This window comes from Coturnix japonica, chromosome 9 (assembly GCF_054131305.1).
Source record: "Coturnix japonica strain WE chromosome 9, WE-NBRP24, whole genome shotgun sequence".
NCBI classification, from domain to species: domain Eukaryota; kingdom Metazoa; phylum Chordata; class Aves; order Galliformes; family Phasianidae; genus Coturnix; species Coturnix japonica.
The window spans coordinates 29717524-29744682 of NC_140671.1; the positions used below are offsets into that span (position 1 = coordinate 29717524).

The 27159-nt window shown below is 46.7% G+C and overlaps 1 protein-coding gene and 1 long non-coding RNA gene across 3 annotated transcripts; both read right to left on the reverse strand.

Annotated features, from left to right (window-relative positions):
* Nucleotides 1-221: 221 nt before the first annotated feature.
* LOC107323286 (uncharacterized) lies at nucleotides 222-20809 on the reverse strand. 2 transcript variants are annotated; one of them, XM_015882192.3, is made up of 14 exons: nucleotides 20204-20809; nucleotides 15500-15574; nucleotides 14933-14982; nucleotides 14305-14358; nucleotides 11442-11592; nucleotides 9136-9218; nucleotides 6443-6595; nucleotides 6072-6350; nucleotides 5246-5403; nucleotides 3755-3963; nucleotides 3291-3355; nucleotides 2135-2299; nucleotides 1400-1471; nucleotides 222-753 (listed from the first exon to the last, which is right to left on the reverse strand). In XM_015882192.3, the coding sequence occupies exons 1-14, from the start codon at nucleotides 20388-20390 to the stop codon at nucleotides 643-645; spliced, it is 1812 nt and encodes a 603-aa protein (XP_015737678.2). In that variant the 5' UTR covers nucleotides 20391-20809; the 3' UTR covers nucleotides 222-642. The 2 variants fall into 2 exon arrangements, with proteins under 2 accessions (XP_015737678.2, XP_015737679.2); XM_015882193.3 differs by having other exon boundaries at nucleotides 1387-1471.
* A 792-nt stretch (nucleotides 20810-21601) lies between these two features.
* LOC146759896 (uncharacterized) lies at nucleotides 21602-27149 on the reverse strand. The gene is made up of 3 exons (XR_014931859.1): nucleotides 27015-27149; nucleotides 26126-26297; nucleotides 21602-22116 (listed from the first exon to the last, which is right to left on the reverse strand). It is a non-coding gene; the product is annotated as an uncharacterized LOC146759896 (long non-coding RNA).
* Nucleotides 27150-27159: the final 10 nt, after the last annotated feature.

Consider the following 27159-nt stretch of genomic DNA (forward strand, 5'->3'; position numbering starts at 1 on the left):
AACAATAACACAGGGAAGGGTCCCTGCACTGGGAAGAGGATCCTCTCCTTTGTACACACACACACACACACCTACATTAGCTGGCATGTGGTACTTTCTTCTGGTGCTCATAGCCAGCCATCACCTTGATGCTGCTCCAGACATGAGCAGGCTCCAATTCCTCTCCATCCTGCCCTGATGGAAGCAAAGGATGTTTTAAAGAAACACTACTGAGAAAGATATTTTATAAGACAGATTCTTTTGTATTAGCAATCTGTTGATTAAGTCCAGGAACCAGCTCAGATACCCTCCTTTTGTAGTCCTTCACCCCTCCCCTGCCCAGGCAGTAAAAAAAACAAACTCTCTATCCAGGGAGGGGATGGGGAAAACCAGAAGATCAAGAACTTGATAAATCAACAAGTGCTTCTTTTAGAAGCAGCAATATAAAATCATTCAGACAGTCTGAGGGCACATTCCATGACCAGAGAGGCAGCAATGGCCCCATGCACGTAGATGTGATGCATACCTGCAAACACCCTGCTCAGTGCCTGCCAAGGCAGCTATGTCCTCCTGCCTTTGTTCTGGGCTGTGCACAGTACAGCATCCAGTCCCTGGGAGGAGTTCCTGTCCTCTCATTCCTAGTGCACCCATCTTCAGCACCTCTCAGTAGTAGTCATCCTTCTTGCCGACAGCTCCCTGGATGCCTGCATGGTTCTTCTGCTCTTGGACAAGTTCGAGGTCATCGTTGTCATCTACCTCACCGCCATGGTCCTCCTGGGTGCAGAGGGACAGCCAGGAAGGAAAATCAGCAAGGGCCAGCTGGAAAACAGACCCTAACAGACGGTATCATGCTGCTTCTGAATAGAGCTGTTATGCCATACCAGCCCAGCTTAGGAAACCCAGGAAAACAGGGAATAATTCAGCTCTGCCCAGGACCTTTAGATGACGCTGGCAATTCACCAAAAAGTAGAGTTAAGTAGGCATGTTCATTGAAAGAACACTGAATAAACTAGCATTGCAGTGCAATTTTAACATCTCAGCTTGTTGCATGAGAAGATATCCTACCTCCATCACACTTAAAACTAGTGTAACAAATCCCACCCAGATGTGCAGCAGCCAGCACAGCATCTCTTGGCACCTTTAAGTCCAGATAGTCGGTGCACAAGCCAGGTTCTTGCAAAGGACAAGAACTCCAATTCTCTGGGTCCCTAACACAAGAAAGATGTGGAGCTGTTGGAGACCATAGATATATGGGTTCCAGGTTTGTTCTGGATACTCATCCCATTGAGCAGAGACAAAACTGATAGCAGTTCTCACATCTGCTTGCCTAAAAGCTGAGTTGTGCTCAACTCCTGGCTACCAGCATACTCAGGTAACAATTTCACTAGAGAGGGAAAGAAGGGAAACCTTGGTGTCATACAATTTCTTGTTCCTGATCTTCTTGATAGTCATCCATTGGGTCCTCCCTGGGCTTGACAGGTCTGCCAGCATCCTGGGAAATACAGAAGGTCAGACATCATTAGCTCTGCTCTAACCCACTTCCATTCCCTGCAGGGAGGCAGCTCTCTGGCATTGGTGCTTCAGGTCTGGAAGACACCAGGCTACAGCTCAGAAACCAGGCAGTGTAACAAGCCCACATCCATCTGTGCTTTCCCTCCCACTGTAGAGGTCTTTGTTCTCCTCCTTGATTACATTGGCTTGGATTTATTTTTTTAACTTCATTATTGATCACGATTTTAGAGCCTGACAGATAAAACACTCCTTTTTAAAACAAGCAACGCTCAGCTGCATGTCAAAACAAGCCAACATTTCCCTGATGCAGAGTCTGGCTTCAGATGGCAAGAAGCACTTTATGAAATAAATGGCTTCCACCTGCAAGCAGGCAAACAAGGAGTCAGGACTCCTGCACCTTGTCACTGCTGTCAAGTTTGCTACGTGCCCAGGAACAACAAGGCTTCAACAGACAGAAAGGACAGGGCCAAAACAAATTCTGGTACTGACCCAATGATCCTTAAGTGGTTTCTCCTGCTTGCCCCATCCCTGCAATGGGATTATTGATCAGTTTTCCTTTGAGCCCTTAAGCTCTCTGCATCCCTCCATTCACAGCTGGCAGTCTCTCCCTAGCCCCCCTGTTGGCTGCCCTCGTGTCAGTCACCTTCAGCGGCTTCTCCTTAGACTCTTCTTTTGTGCTGGGTTCCTTGAACTTCTCCAAACCTCCCACCTTCTCTTCAAAGTCAGGTCTCTCCAGCTCAGCTTCCTCAAACTCATCCTCGCCTTGGTTATTGGGATCCTGGGCAGGATCTGCAGCATCATCTGGCATCTGCACAAGAAAAACCTCGTGTGAGTACCAGACAAGATACATCTACATGGGATGCAGAGGCCAAGATGAGCCCACCCTCACCAGCTGGGAAAAGCTATTGCCCAGAGCCAACACAGATTTCAGGAGGAAGAATCCTCACTACATGATTAAGAGTACAGGAATATTGTTCACACAGAAGAGACCACTGATTACTCTTAGCAGTATTCCCCTGCCTTTCCCCATTCTCTTGTCCTATCTCAATCTTTCATCTGCTCTTGGCAGTTCAGGCTCTTCTCGTTTGAGTGGTAATGAAGCTATATAGTAGGCACAAAAGGATCTTGCTGCAGGCTTTGTTTCTCTCTCTAGAGCTGGTTTCTCCTTGGGAGATCAATTCACTGTCAGCAAAATAGTTGCAGGGCTGTTTTGCAGCTGACTGCTTTCCCAGAAATTATATCAGTAGGTTTTCTCTTCTGTATTTGACCAGCTTTACAAACATCAAGCAGCTGCTTTCCACAGATTCAGTAGTTTCCTTTTTACACTTCTCTTGAGCTTCAACCTCCTCCAGTGCCTTGGATCCAAGACAGTTACCCTCCCACCACACCATATGAAAGAGGCAAGGTGGTATCAGCCCTCTAAAGGGAATTTGGCCCTGTCAGTTCACTGTGCCCATGTCAGTCATCAGCAAATAACCTTCCTTCAGCTGTACAGAAAAAATACTCATCCAGCCACATTATTCCTGCTGCTGAAGTTTGTTTGCTTTATTTTAAGTGGGGGAACTGAGATGAAGAAGCACATTGAAATCCAAGAAGACAGTGCCAGTGTTGGCTCATCACTTCACCAGCCATACCTTTAATCAAGCAAATTGATGGTTTTAACCCCAAAACCCTCCAGAAGCAGACAAGAGTTGGGAGCTGCTTCTAGGAAAGCTTCTAGGAAAGCACCTACTAAAGTGGAACAGCGGGTTTTTATTGAGAAGAAGGAATCCTGATAACAGCACAGCAGTATTTCTTACCATGGGCTCCTGAACAACAGTCTCTTTCTGAGAATGCAAGTTCTCCCTCTCAATCATTCCTGCATCTGCAAGGAAGAAGGATAGTTATCAGCGCAGTCTCTGGGTTAAAGGCAAAAAGAGAACAGTGATATGGACTTATCTGGTAACCCTCGTAATGTCTATAGGATGCAAATCACCATTTCCAGTGCCTCAGTTCCCAGCTTCCCTCCCTTCTGCATTCAAGCCCTTTGAGAGCAGCAGAGCATTTCAGCAATATTCTCAGACTGGACTTCTGTACCCAAAAGCCCATTTGAGCCCCCCGCTGCTTGGGTAGCTGTAATATTTAATTGCTTTGCCCAGACAATATCAAGAGCTCTGTGGAAGCTACAAGTCTTCCTTTAAACACATGCAGAAAGCTTTTCTAACTTCCAGCCTTGGCTGGCAATACATTAGTGCTGTACAGCGGATAATTACAGAAACCATACCCATTTCGAGCTCTTCATTATCCGTCCTTTCCTTCTCTCCTTCCTGATCACCTATTTGATTCTCTGCCCCTCTCTTCTGACCGGATGGCTGTGAGCTGCCCTTCTGAGTCTCTTGCCCAGGCCTGGGGTTGAGGTGAAGGCTCTTGGGATAACTGTGCACTTGGACATCATCCATCTGGGCATTCACTTTGCTGACTATGTCCTTCCAGCTGCACCAAAGGCACAAAACAGAACAGACCCCATCTTGTCACCTCAGTATATGGAGATATTTCAAAATGCCATTTAAAGACAGCAAACAACAACATGTAACATGCAACACACACAGAAGTCTGTCCTAATGTAACACCTCAGCTTTAGCAGCTTTTTGAACCCAGCACGTTACCACCACACAAACCCCCAGTAAGAATCCCAGCCTTTAGCTCAGGTTCCCCTGTTACAAAGCCATCAACACGCAAACTGGCTGTCAAGAGAGTCTGTCTGGAATCTGCTGGTCTCAGCCACCCTGTACAAGGGTTCTTGGCACCAGCCACACGGCCCCTTCTGTGATTCAGTGTTACTCTTGGCATTGATACCTTCTGAAAAAGCTGGCTTATGTGCTCATACCACAAACAACACTCAGTCTAAACAACAGCCTCCAGCTGCTCAATAATTTCTTGATGATAGATCCAGGAAAGGAAAAGCATACCATACTCTTTGCCTTTGAGAAGTTACTTGCCAAAACATGGCCAATGTTTGCATTCGGTGCTTCACAGAGAAGTGTCAACATCTTTTCTAGACTCAGAGCAGCCAAAGACAGGCCACGCAGCACGACCTCTGTGCTGTCACTGTGTGCCCCTGCAAATGCTGCCTGTTAAAGCAGAGTGATATTACTCTGAAGAAATATCTTCAGACGTCTTCAGAGAACAACCTCTGACCCGAGAGGTTTACAGGTTAAGTGAACAAACAGAATCAGGGCAGAGAAGACACGAGTGGAGTCTGGCTGACAGTTTGGAAGGAAAACCAGAAGTTGGGGACAAATAAATTACATAAGGAAGCCCTATTTTTGGAGTTAGTTTTTGGATTTTGGCCAGAATTTGATGAATTACAGCCTCTGAAAGACATTTTCCTCCTTTTGCAAAGCAGCCTGGTCTTCTGTGAGTACTGCTGAGACAGAAAGCAGTTCCTCCCATGCCTGTTCAGCAAACAGTATGATGGGATCCTGATCCCTGTCTGGACTCCCAGAACATGCAGTAACATCAGAACTGCACTGTGGGAATTGCCCATCCCAATACTGGAAGGACCCCATCACACCCTCCTCTGGAAGCCCTTTTAAGGCAGCTGCCCTCCCCATGGCTTCCCTCCCCGTTTAGCCCAGGAGCAGCTCTGGAGAACACCAGGGGGGATTCTGACTGTGTCCTCATTTCTGGCACAAGCTATTGCTGTTTTATCCCATTCTGAATACAGAAGTCTTAGGATGACAGGTCTTAGAGAGCAGAAGGGAGCATCACCAACCTCTGCATTTGCACAGGTTTGCTCCCTGTTGAGTGGTGGTTGTCTGGCATCTGGGTTTTCTCAGCAGCAGAAGGTTTTTTCAGATCAGACAGTAACAATCCAGGAGCTTGGCTTTCCTCATGGCTGCTCACCTGAATGCGCATCACCATGTTCATGTCCTGCACAGAATGCACACAAATGCTTTCAGGATACACACAAGCTCCTAATCTTACTGTATTCTTGTACACCTCCCCCCTTGCACTTGGGCCAGAACATTTTTTCCAGAGAACAACAGACTCAGAAGTGGCCCAGAACAAATCCACAGCCCTGCCCAGCCACCCCCTGCTATGAGAGGTCACCCTCCTTCCACACAGCCAAGAGGAAGAGATTTGAATCCTATGAGATCCAAGCTTGCCTTATCATGGGTAGCCAATATAAAAGGGACAGCAAAACTACCTCTTAAAAATAAAAGTTGCAATTAGAGAGAAATTACAGTAATTATTATATGTTGATTGTCACATTGTCAATTATTGTCCCTTACTGTGCTCCCTAACAGAGACCCACAAAATGTACAGCAACTCTTAAGCATTCCCATAGTAGTTCACAGCCCTAAATTAAGATGTGAATCTCTTCTTATTTCAGTGCAGACCACAGGAAGCAAGCAAGGATAACACAGAAGGCAAACCCAGTCCCCAGTGAACTGGTTTCCTTTTTCAAGACAAATGAATGCTGTTCTTTTTTCTTATACAGCCTTGTGTAGTGAGACAAACGCAGGAGGCCTGCTCAGTGCCCAGGCTGTAATGCCTGCTCTCGGGACAAAAACAAACCCCAGGTCTGCAGAACATACCGGGTTTCCATTTGGCAGGCTGTTCACAGTGCGGGTGAATCGGATGATGTGACCATCCCCGTGTCCTGCTGGCCAGGCTGGCGGAGCCTCTGGTGGTGAATTGGCATCTTGCAGTGGGGCCGGGTGGGTGAGGAGCACGTTCACCTGGGACCTGAGGCCATCGTTGCTGTTGGAGCTCTGGCCCCGCAGCAGAGGGCCATCTGCCTGCTTCCGAACCCCAGAGACCTGTGATGCCAGTGAGCTCCCTGCAGGGCGGTTCTCTGGATTGACTGGAAAAGCCTGCAGAGTAGGAAGGACAAGAGTGAGCTCCAGAGGAAAGGACTATTCCCCCCAGTTCATCCAAAACTCCCAGCTCCCCAGTACCACCACACCTTCTGCCTTGTGAGCTGCAGTTGGCTGTTGCCTGGATCCAGAGGCTGCTCCTTCAGCACCTGGTGCTGCTGCTGCCCCTTCCCTCCTCCTCCTTTGAAGCTTGGCATCTTCTGCAGAGCTTCCTTGAGCTGTCTGAATTCCTCCATCTGGGTCTGAGGGGGCAAAAAAAAAAATAAAGAGAAACTTTACATAATGATAACAGGGCTGAACAATTCCTTGCTGAGTTCTCACAGCCTGTTGTGCAGCTTGGACAAGCTGGAAAAAAGACAGCCATAGGACTGGAGATGATCCACTACTGTTAATGGAGAACTCAAGTTAGTCTTCAGCTTTCCCTCCAGATCTCACAGATATTCTGTATCCCCCTTTGTAAGTCTTGCATCTTATTTTATTCCACATTTTTACCTTAGAAAAAGCGACATGCAACAGCAATTCTTTGAGCAATGCTATTTACTGCTCAAGCCATTAATGTAATCCCTGCTTTTGCACAAAAAAATATCTTGTTGTGGCTCGTAGGCTCCCTCTCCTCCTGTGCTTCTCATCTACATTCACATCAGCCTTTTTTTTCCTTCTGTGAAGGCATTTCACTGTAGATACTGTCAGCCCCTCCAAGATGAACACAATTGGCATAATTCCACTTGACAATTCAATTCACTTTGTGAGACAAATGAAAAATCAATTCTCCTGGACTATTCACCAAATGAAACACTTTTCTCTCTAGTGCAGCTTATTTCTTCCAGCTCCAACCCTGAAAAGTAGGACTTGGAAAAGCCATCCAGGAAAAGCTCCCCACTCCTACCCCCCTTATTTATAGGGAAGTGAGGAGAGAGAGCTTTTCATGTGCTTGCCAAGGTACCTGGGAGTGGACCAGAGCAGGGACTGGGCAGAGCAGGAAAAAGCAGCAAGGGAAGTTTAGCAGGAAATTAATTCCTGAGTAGGCTTTGTTGATTTCAGTTCTTCCCCCTGAAATTTGACCTTAAGACAAACATTGAAACAAAATAAAAAGCCAATAAAATGATCCACCAAGCGAGGAAAAGAGAAGAAAGCCAAGAGCTGTTCAGGGGGTGTAGCCCTGGTAAGGGACTGCTTCCATTCAGAGCAACCTTGTGTCATAGAGGACTGGGCTGGAGGGCTGCTGGTACCCCATCCCAAGCTGTATGCACTGTGCTCTGTTATCCTGTGCCACATTTTACCTTGCACAACAGTTGGTGTGACAGCCACTGCAGGCTCAGTCCTGTGGATAGGGCTTGTGGAACACATTTGTATCTCTGAAGGATGTATGTGGCACCTACAGTGCAAATTGCTCCTCTGTAGGCCATCCTCTGCCAGAGCACCAAGAGGACCCAGCACAAAGGCACCACAATGAAGCCCAGCTGTGATGGGAGAGGCTGTGTGCCCATGGGGTCCCTGGCATGTGGCATTCAGCCCCAACAAAGGCAACGTGATTCCTTTCACCTTGGTGTTATAAAACACTGATGAAATGCCTGAAAGAAACGATCAGAAAATGGAACAGAAAACTGTAGGATTTAACAGTAGGGTCCTTGTCAAAAAAGCTCCAAAGTGCTTCCTGAACTCATTGGATCAAGCCCTACTGCTTCCCAAGGAAGCAGTAATAGCAGAGCAAACAGATGGCTGGAGCATGGCTTTATAACACAACCGTCTGGTACCTTCAGAGCAAGGAGCTGAGCTCTGTCTCCCACTCTCTGAGCAAATCCTTTTACTCTTTGCTCACTTCCACTTTTGGCAAGAAATGACAGTAAGCTGCTCCTTGCAAACTGCTGTTCCCATTGGTCACAGGGCTGAAGAGGGGCCATGCATTAAGGCTGGCAGCACAGAAGCTGCCATCGTGTTCTGCAGCCTGCAAGCACTCAGCTTGGCAGTCTTAACACCTCCAGCCAAGTTTTTTTTTTATATACTACTCAGAGTATGTGCAAGTTTGCACACTTGATGTGCTGATTGCTTTCTCTAATACAGCACAGTAATTCAGATCGGTCCTACCAGCTGTGCCCAATGCAATGGCACTCAGCAGGAGTGAGCAGCACTGAGCGGGGACAGAACTTCTGCAGGGTGCTGGAAAGGCTCACACAATCTTCAGAGCATGAGCACAACACCATGTCAACTGGACTCTGTGCTCTTCTGCTAACACTGCTACCACCTGCACCTCTGGCCTCCAGATACAAAGCCTCCCTCCAGCACCTCTGCTATGGAGCTGTGACGTCTTATTTACAAAGATTTTCCAAATCTTTTCAATATCTGACCCTCTAGTAACGCTTCAAAAGCAGACATGGAAGGAGACACTTCCTGATTGTATTCCCAGCAAGTTAGTCAAGGCATTTCTGCACTGATGTGTCACTCTGCAGTTAATTTCACAGGCATAAGCAGAGGCAATTTGTCATCATTTATGGTGGAAGAATTTGAGATGTAAGTAAGTGACAGGAGGCATCCCAGGGTTGAGAATAAGCTGGTTCATGATTATTTGCATATCTCTATTTTCAGCTACCGGGACAGATTCCAGGTTGGAGAATTTTACTTGTCCAAAAAGCCCCTATTCTACTCCTCTAGCACTGTCATAGGCAGCTCCCATGAAGGAATAGAGCTGCTAAGTAGATTTATTATTTAGAGAACGTTTCATGGTGCACAAAGGCCCCAGTGTATGGCTGCCCCACATGGCCCTAGGTGCCCCTCTGTCCATTACCTGGGCGTTAAGTAGCTGAGAGTGAACTTCTTGGTGGGCCTTGCGGAGGAGTTTGCTCTCTTCTCTAAGTTTAAAGACTGTATCTGCAAGAGAAGAACACATTTATGTAAGGAGCTGTTTCTGCAATCACAGTCTCTCTTCCTTACCATAAATTCCTCTGAAACCTCAGAGCTCCTGAATCCACCCTGCAGATTCAACACAGAGCTTCCCTCCAGCCGCACAGACAAGCTGTGCCTTGAAAGGACAACGCAAGCAGAACAAAACCACGCAGGCAACATACAGAAAGCAAACAGGACAACTTAGTCCCCAGGGATGCTTGCTCCCGTACTGTTAAGTAGCAAGATTGTGCCTTGCAGCTCCCAAACTGGGTCCTTTCAAGCTCTTTGCATGCTTAGTGCTTCAGTGACAAGACACAATAAACTTCTGTTTCAGTGCCTTGCAGATTATTGTGTACCCTCCAATAAAAAGAAAGACAGCATCAAAAAAAAAAGTCAGCCTTATTTCAGAGCCTGAAGCTCTCTCAAAATATCACCATAACTGTGCACACAGTGATTTCTCTGCAAAGAGGCATTGGTGCATCTGCCCTGACAAGAAGGGAAGTTTTCTCCATAACAGGACTGCGCTGCAGGCCAAATCATATGCTTGACTGCAGCTCAACAGTGGCTGAGCTGTTATTACAGTGGTATAGCTTTCTTAAACATCCATCCCTGGGACAGGACAGTGTCATTGAGGTTGTGTGCTGTGTTCTTCCCTTATGGTGAAGGCTGTTAACAACAGCAGGAACAAAGAAGGCTCCAGGACTGCTAGTGCTAAGTTCTCTGGCTGTGGTGTAGACTTCCCTCAGCCTTCAAGAGAAGCAGAGGCCTCTCTGCTGTAGGAGAGATGAAGCAGTTTCACTGAGCCAATGTCTCAGTCACATCTGGGTCCTCAAAGCATGTTCAGAACCTGGAAGTCAAAACCTTCGTGCCAAGATAAGAGGCAGAAAAGTGAAGTCTTGCTCCGAATGACATCACTGGGGGGTTTTAATCAATGGCATCAGTAGGACAAAAGTTTCAATTGTAACAATGGGGTCCATTTATCTGTAACACAAGCTCAGCAGTGATCAAACCCAACCCTCTGCCTTCAGAACAGGTTGTGCAGGGAAAAATGGAAAGTGTAAAATGAGAGTGGGGGAGCAGCAGAGGACAGGCTGTGCTGGGGTGTGAAACACAGCATAAATAGATGGCAATTTTTACAAGGTAGGGGAGAAAATAGATCATGATGCAGCAGGAGGGGGAAGATGCAAACAGGATTTAAAAGGCTCCTGTTAGCAGAATCAGGAAGCTTCAGCAGGCTTGGCAAGAGCATATGCTTATATCTTGTTAATTAGCAATCAAAAACCACTTCCAGAAGGAGGGATTTAGAAGAACAGGGCAGGGACACCACAACAGCACCATCCCCACAGCCTGCATCACATGTGTATAGATAGCTTTGTCAGCAGCATGAAAGCTACCCAAAGCTCCAAAGCAAGCTGGATGACCATGAGGAGCTACCGAACCTAGATCCACTACTAAAAAAACAGCCCCTCATGTTTCCCTGAGGGCTTCTGCCTTCTTCCAGCACACCTGGGGCAAAGGTTTCCTTTTCATAACTGAACCTATCACACATTCCTCAGTTCCACTCTAACAGCTTGGAACAATGTCCTCTACTCAGATCTGTCTCTCGTTCTTTATTCTACGTGCTGACAGAGGCACATCTTCCATCACCTCTCCTTGGGACACATTATAAATAGAAAGCATTTATGGAACACAAGGAAAGGAAATGAGGTATTAGTAACGCTGCTAGTTCTGTGTCTGTCACCTCTCAAGAGAATTCCTTGCTCTTTTGTATGCCACAGTCATCAGTACTTTCTCTTTAGGGAAGAGTTAGTAGCCATCTTCGAGCTTAAAGCACAGAAAAGAGATAGGATGAAATAAACAGCTGCCTATTAAAACAGGCAGAGAATATTAATATATCTCAGCCTTAAGCTGACCTTCCTGACTAACTTCTGTCTTCACATTGCTTTTCTGAGTGTTATTCTTTCCTGTGGCAGAATTCATTTTCTTACTCCATTGGCGGCTGCATATTTCAAGAAGAGAGATTGAATCACATATTTAGGTCTAGTTTACTTGTGCTTAGGGCTAGCACTGCACGCTCTCTCATGTAGGTCTTCCTACAGTGCCTGAAGATCTTTTGTGAGGTCTGAAGATCAATTATTGCCTTCTCCCTAGCACAGATCTTCAGCCTTTTCCCTGCCTAGTGTTTCCTTGGCTCTCCATCATACTCACCTTGCAAATTTGTGACTTCAGTATCCTTCTCCTGCTGGAGCTGGGCATACTTCTGGCTATGGGTCTCCAGTGTCTTACGATGTTCAAGTTTCAAGCTATTGTGCTGCAGCTGCAGGTCAATCAGCTGTTTCTTGACATCTTCATGCTGGTTCTGAATACAGAAAGCAGCATCACAGTCAGTACAACAAAGAAGGAGAAAATTAATTTAACTGTTGTCAAGTGTTACTCGAGTGCCTCTGTTTAATGAGTTGCCTGGGGAGGCAGAAGAGCCTCTGGTTACTCCAATACAGTAACTAAACATCCCAGACACAAAATAAATAAATAAAGCATTCTTGTAGTGTAGGAGGGATGTAAAATGCCAAATAAACTGAACAGAAGTCTCCTCAGAAGCCACTAAAATGAAACAAGTGTGTGAGCAAATCCAGTGCTTCAGAGACAGAGAGATGCAGACTCTGGGACACAGCCAAGAACACTTCCACTCCCTCACAAGACCACAGACCACATTTGAAGCAGGCCAGAACTCATCTGATAACAGCTTTCCAATGCACTTCTACCTCCTCCTCTCACCTCAGCTGAGCCCAGGAACACAACACACCGAGACATCCTTTTGCTGAGACCCACTGAACCAGAATTCACCTCCTTTCAAGTTCCCATGGTAACCCAGAGACACTTCCACATGCAGTTTGTCAACACCGATTACATATGCAGATGGATTGGCTCACAGGTGAACCCTGGCCTTTCCACACAGCAGCTCCTCAGAACTCAAGCAGCAATTTCAATTGCTTCCCATGAAACAAATGTCTTCTTTCCTTTCTTTCCCTCTCCTTTTTTAATTTAGATGCTATTGATGCTGGCATTTATCCCCACTAAAACAAAGTGTCTGTGTCCTGGGCATTCTCCCCTGCAGCAATTATCCTCAGCTAAAAAGAAAAGAAATAACTGTGCTCCAAAAATAAATGCAATATGGAATAAAAAGCCTTCTGTAAGGAAAGGTCCCAGCAAGAGAACAAAGAGGGTGTTGGGTTCAGCAGATCACAGGATCAGGAAGAAAGATAGAGAACTAAAAAGATTCCAGCTCTTGCTTTCAGAGACTGTAGGTACTTACAGCTCCATCACAGAGCACCTGGTCCTGGTCTAGTTTGTTAAGCACCCAGAGCATCTTCATTCCCATGTATGGTACATCATACAAAAATAGGATCAGTGGTTGAATGCTTTGCCTACAAGCAAAGGAAGGGCACACCTCGCTGCAAGTTTCCAGGTTCCTGCAGATTCAGGAAGCTCATGTGAACAATTCTTTGTTTAAAGCCACCCGCCTCCTTGCCTGTATATTCTGGGAGCGCTAAGAGGCAGAAAGATGCTAAAAAAAGAAGAAAAATCCATTTCCACTCAAGAGGGCAAAAGGAGTTATAAGGAGATGAAATCTGGCCCCAGCAGGCAACTGCTCCAGCTGCTATTTTTGGACAGAGCCAAGCCCCTGAGATCAGTCTGCCTGTTGCAGACATTAATCAGACACAGGTAACTTCACTACAGATCAGAATGACACCACAGGAGTCAAGTAAGCATGATCCCTTTTCCCTAAGCAGCAAAAAGGCAACTGGAGGCTACAGAGCTATCCATGGATGCAAACCATGACCAAGCCTGCCATGTGCAGCATCAGTGGCCACAAACACAAAAGCCAGATATGCTGATGAGGCTTCATGGAAGTCTTTGGTCACATCTGGGACCTTCACCTTAACAGGGCTAGTTGCTTCTATTCGATGCTGAACATCCTCAATCACCCATTTTTGCTTCCTCAATAGCGATAGAGTCGGCAGCAGCATCTCCTGTGAAGAGGATAATCCATGTGGGAAGCATTTTTCACCTGTGCTCCAAAAATAAACATTATTCACAGCCCCATAGCTAGCTACAAGCTGAGTTGAATGCAGCATTTCCAGGGAAGAAGCTGCAATCCACCAGACCTCAGTCCCAAGGGCCCATCTTTCAGCAGCTGTAGATGCAGTTACAAAATAGATGAAGAATTTATTCTAATAAAAGGAAGCAAGAAGAGAAAGGGAACCAGGATGAAGTGCTCTCACCGTCCCCATGAGAGAAGCAAGCTGGACCATGCTGCTCGAGTTGTAGTTGCTATGAGGATGAAAATGACTGAAGTGTTCCCAGAGTCTGCAGTGCTGGATAATGCCCAGGAGAGCTGTGCTCCTCCCAGGGCTGGGATCCAAAAGCAGGCAGCTGGGTGTCCAGCTCTGCTCAGTGGTGCACAGTGCTGCTGGAAGCCAGCCTGCTCTCTGAGCCCCAGCACTAAGTCACCACTGGGCTGGGAACAATCCAACTTTAGACATTACAGAAGTCACCAGCAATGACAGACCATAGTTGCACTGTGCTAACAGAACCCAATTTTATTGTTATGATACCGTTCAGGTAGAGTACATAAGATACAAAACACTATGAACAACCCCTATCTGAGCTGCTTACGTGTCCTCAAACACATTCTCCTATCCTAATAGGGCAAATGGTAGCAAAGAGGCCCATTTTCACAGTAAGAAACACAGAAAAGAACGTGCTGAACAACAAAACTACTGCCTGATAAGCTGCACAAAGACCGCCATTGAAACGAGGTATACACCAAGGCTGTAATCTGATGCAAAGTCCAACAGAACAAATAGGAAAACTCCCATTAACCTGAATAGGCAGGAAAGAACGTGAATCAACACCACAGCGTGGCCTCCTCCCTCTGGGCTGGCACTAGCTGCAGGAAGCCCACGGTCTGTCCCAGGCATCTGTGGTAAGGAACAGCCCAGACCTGCCTTCCAGGGCACTTTCTAACTTGCAGCACACAGTGAGTACTGGAATCAGACCAGAATCTTACCTTCAGGATCTTATGCTGGGAACTGAGGGCCCCATATCTGTTCATAGAGTCTTGCTAGGGAAAAATAAATAGATAAATGAGTCAACAGTGCCACTTAGGTATCAGAAAAGCCAAAAGATTAGCCAAGTATGAACACGTCACTTTGTCCTAGAACAGTAATGAGTACACTGAACATCCTGAAGACACTCTTCAACATTTCCCTGTCACCTTTGCCACTCACAGGCCAGTAGAAATCATTTGCCTAGCCCTGGAGAAGAAACTGGATAGGTTTTGCTCATGGCCTTTGTTCTCCATGCCCCCCACAGTGTATGTTGAATTCAGCTCACCCAGGACTCCTCTGTACCATGAAAACAGCTACACCAACAGCTGACAATCAAGCCTTCCACCGTGCTATTGCACAAGAGAATAAGCACAATAGCTCTGGCACAACACAGTCTCTCCCTAAGGTGCAAGAGATCTTCCAACACCAACAGCCTTGCAAGATAGAAGTACCATATGCACTTGTCATATCACCTTCAAGACAGCATCCCAGCCTTATAAGCATGGCAGTACTAAAAAAAGTCTTCACCATTCTTACACACGTCCATGCAAATACACATGCATACCCTGAGGAATAAACTGTACCTACCTTCTCCTTGTTGAGAGCTTCCTGAGCTTCTAATTTGTACACTAAAAAATCTAGAAATGGAAGACAGTTAAATGAGCAGGGATTTACAAAGACTCATCTGTGAACATTTAATCTTGTACATCAGCTTTAGAATATGCATCAGTCTGTAGCATCCACATATCACAAAGTGCAAAGATGCTAATATTGTCAACAAGCCCTTGTAGAGCTCAGCATCTTCAGATCACTTTTAAGAAGTTTACTATTTCCAAGAAGAAAGCAGTCTAATGCCAGATATAGCTATCTATTCTAGAGTGCCCAGACACCAAATCATGGGTGCCATCACTCACGGATTAGACTGAGAATATTGACAGGGACATGAGAGAACAGAACCCACCTCCCAGCTCACAGGCAGTACACAAGTCAGCTTGCTATTCCCTATGCACATTCTATTGATGTGCCTCACCTGGTGTTTAGCAACACACACACACAGTGCTGAAGGCAAAAAGTGCCTCTGGATGCCACACATGCATCTACCCACAGATGGAGGGTTGGCTGGCTGCTGCTCCACCACTCATACCAGTGGCTTACCTTCCTTTGTCTTTTTGTGCTCCCCTCGCTCCTTCTGCAAGGATCGCTCCAGTCGGGATCTGTGCTCATACACAACTGGGGAAGCAGAAAGAGGTAGAGCATGAGATAAACCCTGACATTTCTTCCCAGACATTATTCTGCACACAGGGACACAGCTGGACCTCAATTCCTCCCACAGAGCAGGCCAGCAAGTGCCCAAGCAATCAGACACGAACAATAGGTCACTTTTGTTTCAAATGGGCTTCACAGCTTTTCCAGTCTCTGCACTCAGGTTTTACTTAAGAACTCAAGCTGTGAGCTGGATATAGTGGCCAGTGGCTATACTATGCATTCATAGGCCAAGTCCAATATGAGGATTAAGATAACCAGAGACTGCCAAGTTTTCTGCTCGCACCAGCAGCATGCAAGAGAGATGTTTTCTCCCCTTCTCCATCCCAACCATTAACTGGCCCTCAAGGACATTAAGGAAGAGTGTGCCAGAAGCCCACTCTCCCATTAGACACAAAAGAGCATCTGTGCTCTGCACAGAGGAGCAAGAAGATAGAAGGACGAGGCTGCTTTGTGCATCAGCCACATGACAAATGGAAGTGCCAGAGAAGCCTCCTGATGGATGATGATTTTAATGCACTCTGATGCCTGAGTGCTAACAAAGAGCAATCCCTGAGCCGCAGCACTCAGATGAAACCAGAAGCTACTCCAACCCCTCTGTGCAGAGACTGCCACATAACAGCATGAAGCTCCAGGCAATTCAGACAGCAGGGCAGTAAAACCTTACCTCCAAAGCCAAGGACTCTGGGACAAATCACACCATGGGTGCTGCACAGTGTCCAGGAAAATGAACCAAGGGGAGTGATATCATCACACATAAAACAATATCCACTCACATCCTAGAAGTCAGGCCAGGACTCTTTCATAAACAATACTGCAGACCAACCAGAAATTGCAAGGCTGAGGAACAAACTTAGATCAGATTAGTCCTCCCTACCTTACCACCAGCAGATCTTGCGCCTCTGCAGACCCTGAAGGAAAACAAAAACCACCCATAGAAAAGCATCTTGCTGCCACCTCACTCATTTCTCTCTGAGAAGGGAATTCTAGCCACCCATCTCCTCAGCTTCCACTTCTGCAAACAGGCAACTATGAAGTTCACAGCTATTCACTGATAAATGGCAGCCCAGCACCAGTCACATCTCATAACCATGTGTGGGTTTTAGCCTTCAGACTCCCTGCAAGTGAAGCAAAACCCAGATGTCAGAGTGAGTTGGCTGTTTCTCACTTTAAATAACTGCCAAGCCTTCAGCAAACCTGCAGGCAGAGCAAGGAGAGAGCAGAGACTGATCACAGCACAGCGACAGGAGCGCCGGGTGCACAAACCCAACACAGCATTGAATGTAGTGGTGGATAGAAATACTCTCCAATATCTTGCACGCACACTTGCCTCTCTCCCAGCCTGTGCTCCCACACCACTTCCTTCAAGAACTTTGGGGAGTTGCTGTTTTGAGTGTTCTGTTGGATCACAGAAGATCCAAGTCTGGTAGCTTTACTAAGGAGACTCACAATGAGTGATGTTTTCCTTCCCAGCTGGAAGTGCCTCTTGTGCCCGGAAAGAAAAAGCCCAGCTGGTTTAACTCAATGACTTTTAAGCTAAATCATGACAATGGCTGGGTCCAAGGTTGGGATATTTGCAATACTCTGGTTTACCAGCAACAGATCCGTTGCTATTTACAGTCATCTCCAGCAACAACTGTGAGACTAAGCAAATTAAGGAAAGAGAAAAGGGATAATTCAAGCCAGGAATAATAAAGGGTTGAGACCTAATGATGTTGGTAATTCAGTAGTCCAGTTCTTTCTGAAGCCACCTGGAGGCAAAACCCAGCCAGGTAGGGCAGCAGCTGACACAGGGCCCAGCTTCAAAGCACAAGCTGAATCCAAATACCTCAGCATCCTATTGACCCCCAAGGAGCAACCTCAGTACTTCCAGGTGGTGACTTTTCCTGGACTGAAATCAAGCATCAGCACTACAACACAGACCAGCCAGCTCTTCCTGGAGTACACTTTCAGTCACTGCAGGGATGAGGACTGTTTTTCAGGCTTGCCAGCATGGCCTCATGGTGACACAAGCTCAGTTCAACCCCAGAGCAAGGAGCCATCCCAGAGACAGAAAATCACACCCAAGCAGTTGCCCCTGAAGTAATCTCCAGTGAGCAGATGAGGAGCTGCCATCTTCCCCACTATATCACCAGGTCTGCACAAACCAGAGAAGTTGGACTGAGCTTCGCAGAGTTCAGCAGCTGCTGCATAAAGCCATCTTCCTGCTCACCTCTGCAGTGGGACCCAGCAACAGCTCAGCACGCCAAAATGGCACTTATAGCTACAGCAGACAGGAAGCCAGGAAGTCTTTAACAATTTGCAATCGTAAGAGGGAATGGAGGGTGATCGGTGCCTAAAACTAGGCTGGAATCCAGCCAGAACTCAGCACTAAAGCACTGTCACCTGCTGACAAATGAGCTAAAAATGCAGAACTTGAACTGCTGAAACAATGAAATCCCACGCAGCGTCCTGCCTTTGGGAATGGAGAGCAGGCCGGGCCTTCCACAAACATGTTCTCATTTTATGAGATCTCAGAGCACATTGCATGAGGAATAGTAAATAAACAGCACTAAATTCCATCTCATAACAACTGATCTTCTTTTAGCAGAGCTGGAAAGATGAATCAGATGCAGAAGATAGTTGAAGCCATGCACTAAGGTGATACGGGGCACAAGAGCCCCTGGAGCTCTCAGCCACAGCCAGGCATGCAGTGCGCTCCTACCTGCCAAGCACCTCTCCCACATCATTTAAAATAAATAGAAAGAAATATATCTTTGCCTCTTAAAAGTGTTGGACAAGTGGCTTCTGAAAATACAAAGTGTATCCATGGCAACAACTGTATTTAGGAATTGGAGGACTCACAGAGGGTTAGAAACCCCAGCAACAGGCGACAGCGCTGCTATTCAAACATATTTTGAGAGGAAAAATACTATGAGCCTGTCTCCGCAGTTGGCTGCGGCCAACAGAAGTGGGGTTCCCTGAGGCTGCTGCTGTCAGCTTGTTCCTTAAGGAGCCAGCTCCCCTCCAGGGCAAGAGATGCTGACATACCAGAAAGGAATGTGGGCCAGCTCCTGCTCTGTTGGTGTCTGCATCTCAAACATGGGATGCAGGAGGAGACTGCAGTAGCTGGGGCTGTGCAGCACATCAGGAGCTGCAGGTGTCTGAATGCCTCACAACAGAGTAAGAAGAAATGGAAGCAAACTAAGATAACTGCAGTAAGCCCATATACTTGCTAGATCAATTCACAACATTGTATCCCAAGGAAACTTTCAAATCAAACAAACCAAAAACCTCAGACCACCCCAGCACACACATCACACCTTCCTTCCTGAATTTACAGGTAGAAATGCACAGCCCAGGAAGCTTATGCCCAGTGCTCAGCTGGCATCACAACACTGCACACAAAACCACCTGAAAAGGTTTAACCCAGAGCCCAACTATCCTGAGCTGCAAACCCAGAGTATTTCCAGCCATGCAGCTGATAGAAACAATGTCACTTTGTGTGTGAACAGAGGCCATAACAGATACCCTGTGTTTGGTTTCAGTCCCAGGAAGAGCTCTGGATTTAAAAGCCATAATCTAATCCTGCTCACTCCGAGAAAAAACAGCCCTAAATGAGTGCCCTGACCTCAGAGCACAGGCTCCACATGCCAGCATCACGTCCATATATGAGCCATGCTGTGGGCACTCTACAATAACCCATCGTCCTGCACTACACACAACCACTGGCTACTAAAGTGTGGATATCTACCCAGGAATGAGTTCAACAAAGCCCTCTGGAGCTCAAACCCAGCGAGATTTGCTGGCAGTGCAGCTCCGGCATGGCTGGGCAGGAAGTCTTAAGCGTGCAGATCTGCAGAAGAAGAGAGTTCAGCAATGGAACAGCATAATGCATCCTCAGCCTTCCCCACAGGAACATGCCCACAGGCTACAGCATCATTCTCCCCCAGGCAGACAGTTCTGTAAGCAAGGCAGACTGGTGGGAATATACACCATGCTTCCTTTCCAGCAGCTCTCACCAGATGATTGGGTTTTCTTGCCCTCATTGCTCACCAGCATGTTCCTGGTAAGGGAGCTTGGAAAAGCCCATTCATCACCTTTCCCTGTTTTATGTTTTTTTCCCTTTTTTCAGGCATTCAAACAGCCCCAAACATCACTAGAGAAGATGACAACGGGTTTGTTTCCTTGCAAAGGAAACAGATGAGATGATATGATGATAAAAATCTACTGATGGACCCCTTTATTCACTTTCTGGATCCAGAGAGCAGTCAGGTCTCACAGTCTGCCTACACAGGTCCTGTTTGCGTTTTTCCTGTTCCACATTTAGAATGATACAGGGTTATCCTTTATGGTCAAAGAGAACTACAGAGAGAAGCAGAACGGGTGAGATGCTGCACTCCCCACTCAAGTAAAATGCTGCTGTGTGCAGCAATTCAGCCTCGAGGCCATTTAACTCCAGGATGCAAAGCTGGGAGAGGAGAAACAGGGCACAGCATCATCTTAGAGCTCTTCCAAGCCAAAAGATGAACCTCACTCCACAAAGGCCCCCCACTCATCCACTGGGCTGTGCTGGAGCAAAGGAAGCTCAGCAGGCACACGCAGCCGCTCACTCACCTTGGAGCTGGGCAGACAGCGCTTCCTGCTGCTGTTTGTATTTCTGGGCAAGGGCTTCGGCACTCCTCACCTTCTGCTGCAAGTGGTGGTACAGGAAAGCTCCCGAGCCCAGGCACGCCACTGCCAGTAGGCAAAACCCAGTCTGCAGGAGCCCCTTCTGCCTCCTCGAACACATGCCCGTGCCCATGGTGAGGCTGAAGCAAAGCGATGCAGCGCTGCCTCCCTGGCGCTGCTAAAGCATCTGATTCTTTTTTCTCCCCCAGACAGCTCCTTTGCTCCAGAAATCTACAGATCCCTCAGGTTACTCTCTGCAAGATTCAATCCAAGTCTCGCCTTCACTCTTCCCCAGCCCCTGGAGAAGCGGAAGATGCTCCCAAAGCGGTTTATTCCTCATCGCCTAGCGGAGCGCAGCGCAGCCCAACGCCGTTCGAGCAGCGCCGCATCCTTCAGCTGCGAACCGCGGCGGGGTCCGGGCCGGGGGGAACCGGTGGAAGGGGACCAGGAGGAGGAGGAGCAGCAGCAGAGAAACTTTTGCTTCCCATGTGCTGCAGAAGGAGGAGGGGAGGACTGTCCCACCTCCCCCTCTCCAGCACCGACCGGAAAAAATAAGCCGTGGGATGAGGAGCGCTGCTGCTCCCTCCCCTCTGCTTCCCTCCCCGCCTGCGGCTGCCGGGGGGGCCGGGAGGAAGCGGCGGTCCCGGGGCTGAGAGTACCCTCGCTGCCCCCAAAGTCGGCGTGGAGCCCTCGGCCCTTCCGCCTTCTCCCAGCTGCCTGCCGAGCCCACTGCGAACAGTAAAGCCGGCATTTCTGCTCCCACCCAGGAGCAACTGGAACGACCAACTGCTTCCACGTGTTTGCTTTCCCCTCCCCTTTATAAACAAGCCGAGGAGCCCAAAGCCTACGTGGTGGGCACTTGTTGATATTGGGAGGGACACTGGCATTTAACAACAGTTAACAAGGGAAACACCCTCCTAACCTTAAGGCTTTTAAGGGTAGGCTGGCTGGGACTCTGAGCACCCTGATCTAGCACTACACATCCCTGTTCATTGCTTGGAATGATGACCTTTAAATGTCCCTTCCAACTCAACTGGTGCTACGATTCTATGTGAGCTGCTCTATTCTGGCAGAATCCGACCTACTTCACCCAGGCAGGTGATGATGCTCAGCTGGACAAGAGCATGAGAGAACAGCCCTCCTGCACAGCACAGCTGTGTGCTGAGCTCAGCTGAAGCCCCCAGGTTTGTAATGAATCTTGCCTGCACCAGCAGCCCAGCTGCCAGGTTGGCTCGTCCCTTATCTGAGCTCACAAGGACGCTTCCTCTGGAGTTCTGCCAAGTTTCACGTTTCAGGCATCTGGAGAATAAGCAAAAATCATCACAATTAATGCTTCAGCAGCAATTTCCATCTAAGAGTCAGGAACTGTTTTATAAACGTTAATCAAAGGAGCTTTGTGGTACTGCTGGGAAATAGCAGAATGTTTCCATAATCTGCAGATGGGGATACAGAGGTGCAGCATCCTGTAAGGTTATGAGTTATCCAAAACAACTATGTTTTTAAAGTTATTCTTTTCAAGCATTTTCAATGGAGTTGATATATCTTTCGAGGTGAATGCCAGCATGAATGCCAACACAAAATAGCTGATGTTTAGTGGTCTTTCTGAAAACCAGAATCCCTCTAACATGGTGCAAACTCAACCTATGCCTTCCAGATCATTTGACACAGTACCAGAGATATCTTACTGCTGATTCAGGTATCCTCAGTTCTGAACTCCACCCACGCTGCACATCAGCCTTCAGTCCACTGCCGAAGTCAGGAATGTCCTGTGGGGCTGTTGGATGCTTCAGCATCTCCCCAGGCTGTTTGTCAGGAGCTGGAATGTCTTTTGTCTGCATCTTGAGGACTGAGAAGGCAGCCTGGGGAAAGAAGGATTTGAGTCTCAGCTTTGCCTCTATTCAGCACATTCTTTTTTTTCCCTTTTCCTCCCCTGTTCTCATTAATTACTTCCTCATGTGCTGGTTCCTGCCTGAGAAACGCTGGGGATTCCTGAGGTTTTGACAGAGAGGACTCTGGAAAAGGTTAAAATCCTGAATTAGGGAATGCCAATCTGAGAGCTTCCACCACTCACTCCAATATATCACTTTTAACTAATTCTACCATTGTACGAAACTCAGTTACAGTTTTAATTCCGTATTCCTGCACCAAATACAGAACCAGGGAAACTGTGGCCCAGCAAAAGGGTTTGATTCTCGCTCGTGCTCACAAAGTGACTCTCAAAAAGTGACACTCAGAAGTGACCACAGCGCTCTTGAAATCCATATCAAACCCCTTTGTGCCTCAGGGATTATCTGATCATCTCCTTTCGCCTCCTCTAATCTGATGATGGCTTTCAAATAATAATCTGAACAAAACAGCACTTCCCATTGGAAAGCTCAGACTGTAGGTACTTGCAATAAAAAAAATGCCACTTTTTTCCCCTGGAGAGCAAACCATGCATATTAACCATCTGTGCAGGTATTACAGCCCTGGAAAGGTCCATCATTTTAATCAGAGCTTTGGATTTCAGAGCAAGCATCTAATTGGCTGCAGGAGTGTTTTCAACCAGGTTATGTAAATGCTGCCAAGAAGCCTGAAAAAAAAATAAAGCCTGTCAGAAATGTACCTTTGTGCTAATAGGATACAGAGGGGAGGCTTCATTGTGTAATGGCAGCAGTCTCACAGCTGTATTTATAAACCTACCTGTCAAACTAGAAGGGTCCACAACCCTTTTTATGCAACTAAGCAGTACACTGTAACCCTAAATCCTTTTGGGTCTTGCAATTGATATCCAGGTAGACACACTCAAAGTATCAGAGCCCAGATAATGGATGAGTAGGTGTCCAGTGTATTAGAAGTGAGGGATACAGACATTTAGCAAATGAGAGCCTTAAATAGCTCTCAAGGGCAGCTTTCATCTCAGCCTCTCCAACATGAAGGGGTAGGAAAGCTGAACCATTCCTTCCTTCCTGTAACAAGAAATGACAGCACCTAATTAGGGTGCACTAGAAGGAACCATAGGGAACCACTGGGGCCATTTCTCATAGTGTATTTTTCATATTTTTTGCCTCAGTCTGGCATGCTGGCCCAGCTATCTTGGTTATCTTCTTGGGGTTAAGCTCCTTGAGGCCATGGCCAATCACACCTCAACTGTGGTTTAGTATACAGGAGAGTTCCACAGCCAACAAGCTGATATTAAACCACTTAGAGAAAGACCTCTAAACATCAGAACTTGTTACCTGCCTGTATTTCCAGCTCTACTTGTCTGACCAGCATGAAAGAATCAAAGTACTATTGCCTGTTTCCTCCCTGCTATAATAACAGAGGCCATATTTGGAGATAAAATCTGCACAAGTGCCTGTTACTTTCACAGATCCTGTGGCTGTACACACAAACAGCCCATTTGGCATGCAGGCACTTGGCTCTTGCACGAAAATGCATGTTCTAGCCAGCGCTGCCTGTAAGCTCAACCTCAAGAAGCAATTATAATCACACAAGCTCTCATTCTTATATAACACCAAGTAACAAACCTCACAGAAAGCAGCTCTCCAGGCTCTGTTTATATGATTTAGAAAAGGGAAAAGCCCTTTCGGTGCATACAAATTCAAGGTTCTCTTCTCCCAGTGATGAAGAACTGGTAATGGTGGGCACAAAGGTGCGCTGCTGAATACTACAAGGAACACAACATTGGATGGTTAGGATAATACTCAAGCTTTTTACCTCTGAAACCCTTCCAGTTGCTCCCATCTTTCCTTACTCATCTGCCTGCTCAGATGGTCCTGTAGCAAAGATGTAATATCCCTTCCAACAAGTTCCCCAGTGTCTGCACCAGCAGTAGGATTTCATGGCCTGGGTTTGCAGACACTGCATGAGCAAAGCTGAAGTTTGCAGTGATCTCTAAACCTGGACCTGCAAAGGTCTGCCTGCTTTTGTTAAGGATTGAAAGGGTGCGCTTGCTTTTCATGTGTTTACTTTTAAAAAGTGACAGAATTTTATGAGAGGGTTTAATTCTCCTGCTGCAAATCTGGCTATTTCATACAGAGATTGTGTACACAGCATACTAAGTACAGCCAGAGAAGCATAAAATCCTTGTTCCCCTTGCAGGGAGGTTCAATGCCAAATATTCTCCTACAGCCACGTAGAACTTGATCCCAGGTACATGTATAAGTCACTCAAGTAAATGCAGAAGCAGGAAAAATGGAAGATTAGCTTCCTTCTCTACTCTGTGGCTATGAAAAGAAGGCAAAAATCTTGTTTCATCGCTGATGTAATCCCACTGACTTCACTGCAGTCACACTTGGGATCACTTTGGGATATTGAAGGCTACGTTGATGCTGCAGGATGCTGAGCTCACAAGCTTTCTCAAGCATTAGCATTCTGATGTGATAGAAATTCATGCCATAATATAGCACTGAGAATCTTAGGATAATAAGGAGGTAAAGCTGCCTGCTGTCACCATTGCTAGCTAATTATAGCAGCACGGACAGACTTCCATTGCAGAATTCCATATGCCATATTCATCCAGCGTGACAAAAAAATGTTAAAAAAACATTTCTGATTTGGGAATCCTCTAACTTTAAGGCTAGAAATAGATTTAGTAATTGAACTGAATGACCATATGCCTGTTTTTATCATGCAGCTTTCTCTCTTGCTCCTAGGTGTATTTGTATGCTGAAGTGGGTGGGGTGGAAGTCAGGCCAAGAGCCACCTTTAAGTACCCTCTCATGTCCATTGGTTCATAGCAAAAGAATGGAAGCACAACACATTTCTTCCATTCTGTTTCAGCTTCGATGGGATCAGAATGCTATGTGCTTCTCAGTATTATTTTACACTTCATTTGTATTTGTGAAAATAACCATGTAATAGCAACACAGAATCTGGCACAGATGAGTCTTTGTGTACTTTGTCAACAGAAACTACCAGTTCCAATCAGTTTTTCAAATACCCACTGCAAAACGTTACAAACAATATCGCTGCCTTGGTCTTGCTTGCCTGAATAATTTATTTAATGATCACAGGCCAATTATACTACACTGCTGTTAATTACACCATTTTAAAGCTGGAAAATCTCCACCAAATTCAAGTTAGCAGATTTACACCCCTGTATGTCACACAAAGCTGGACTTGTGCTTTGCCTGTTATTTATCAGTTGCCTTATTTACCCTTAGGTTTATTGGATACAGATGGCATCCCAGGACAGACACGGACCTTTTAACATAGACATCCATTTGCTTTGAGAAGACTCCTGGTTTATTTCAAATCTCCTGTTGTTTAGACTAGTTTTCGAAAGGCCAAAGCTCAGGATAAAATGAAATCATTCAGTTCTTAGAATCTCAAAGATTCCAAGCCTAAAGTCTGTGTTGGCCTGAAGCCGTAACTTCTCCAGGATTGCAGTTTTTCAGTGTTAAAAGTTGTTGGCAAGGAACAAAGAGGGATTCCCCTTGGGTGTGGATTCTATTAGGCTGTGTTTCCATTTGCTTCAGAGGAGAGACCTAGATGTGGAATTGGACTTCCTCAGAGTTAATTCCCAAAGCTGGGTGTTGGATGTAGGTCACTTTCTGGCTGAGTTTGAAATATGGCAGTTCTCACTACAAAGTAGAAGCCCTTTGTGTTCTATTCAGGTCGCTGCTTCTGAAGGCATTACCACAAGGCGTAATCATAACCTCAGCACAGATTTGCAATGCATGAACCAGGGAAAGGTGCCATTTCCAGGCTTTGCTTTGAAGGAGAGAATTCTCCAAGGCAATCTTTATGTATGCAAATTCTGGTATTAAACATGCAAAATAGGCAGGACATAGCTGCTGGAGAAAGCATTCTATATATGACCTGAAGACACACCTTGGACACCCCGTTTTCCCCCCCAAACAGCCTGTATTTTGCCCTGCATACCCGTTAGGTGAGGTGCCTGGGGCTGAAGCCTGCAGCCTGTGTGACTCTTTCTGTGTAACAGCGGCATCCAGTGGGCAAAAAGAGATTAAATGCAACACGACTGGAAAATGCAGCCAGGACCTTGCAGGACGTTTATCTCCAGCATCCAGAGCTATGTCTCCTTCTCTCCAACCTGAATAGAACACAAAGGGTATGTGAGGCTTCTCCTTTGTAGTGAGAACTGCCATATTTCAAACTCAGCCAGCAAGTGACCTACATCCAACACCCAGCTTTGGGAATTAACTCTGAGGAAGTCCAATTCCACTGTCTCCTCTCTTATTGGGATGAGACATCCATGGGGCAGAGCTGCTCATAGGCCATGTTGAAGACGACCAGTAGCTCACAGTACTTGGAACTTACAGAAAAACTACAGTTTTCTGCAGGAAAATAGAAAATAATAAACCAAAAACACAGCACGAGGCCTTCTGGGACAGGGAGGTGCTATTTGACAAGAAGTCTGTCAGATTTTACACACTTTTTCACCTTTACACCATCACAACCATCCCAATGTAGGCGTTTAGTGGTCCAGCCAACACTGCTTTTACACAGCACAAAGGCACTGTGTTATCTTTGTTTTTTTACCACTCAATGAGGAGTTTGGCTTTGGGCAGGTATTCATAGTGCCAGCAGCTGCCATGCTGTGGCTTTTCCCTCAGTTTTTGGTCATTTTAGTCTTTCTAAGCACTAAGCGGTGCCTGTGGAGCCCTTTGGAGCTCTAGGACTATCCGATGGCACACCGAGTCCCCACATAGAATCACACATAGCCCTTAAAGCGAGTTAATTCGCCCCACAATCTAACACTGGATGTTTTAACTAACGCCCCATTGGACACACACTGACATACACCCACCTCAGCACTGAGGCGCGCTCAGTTCACCTCAGGCGAGGCTTGGCGGGCCCGACCCGCGCCGCGGGGCTCCGCGCGCGCTGCATGATGGGATTTGTAGTCAAGCGGCGCCTCCCGAGAACCGAGCAGCGCGCGTGGAGAACTACAT

Coding starts and splice junctions, on each gene's coding strand:
- LOC107323286 (XM_015882192.3), bottom strand. CDS start 20,390: ATGGGCACGGGCATGTGTTCGAGGAGGCAGAAGGGGCTCCTGCAGACT. Junction 14,359..14,932: donor AAGCTCTCAACAAGGAGAAG/GTAGGTACAGTT, acceptor ATTTTTCCCTAG/CAAGACTCTATGAACAGATA. Junction 2,300..3,290: donor CTGTTGTTCAGGAGCCCATG/GTAAGAAATACT, acceptor TTTCTTGTGCAG/ATGCCAGATGATGCTGCAGA.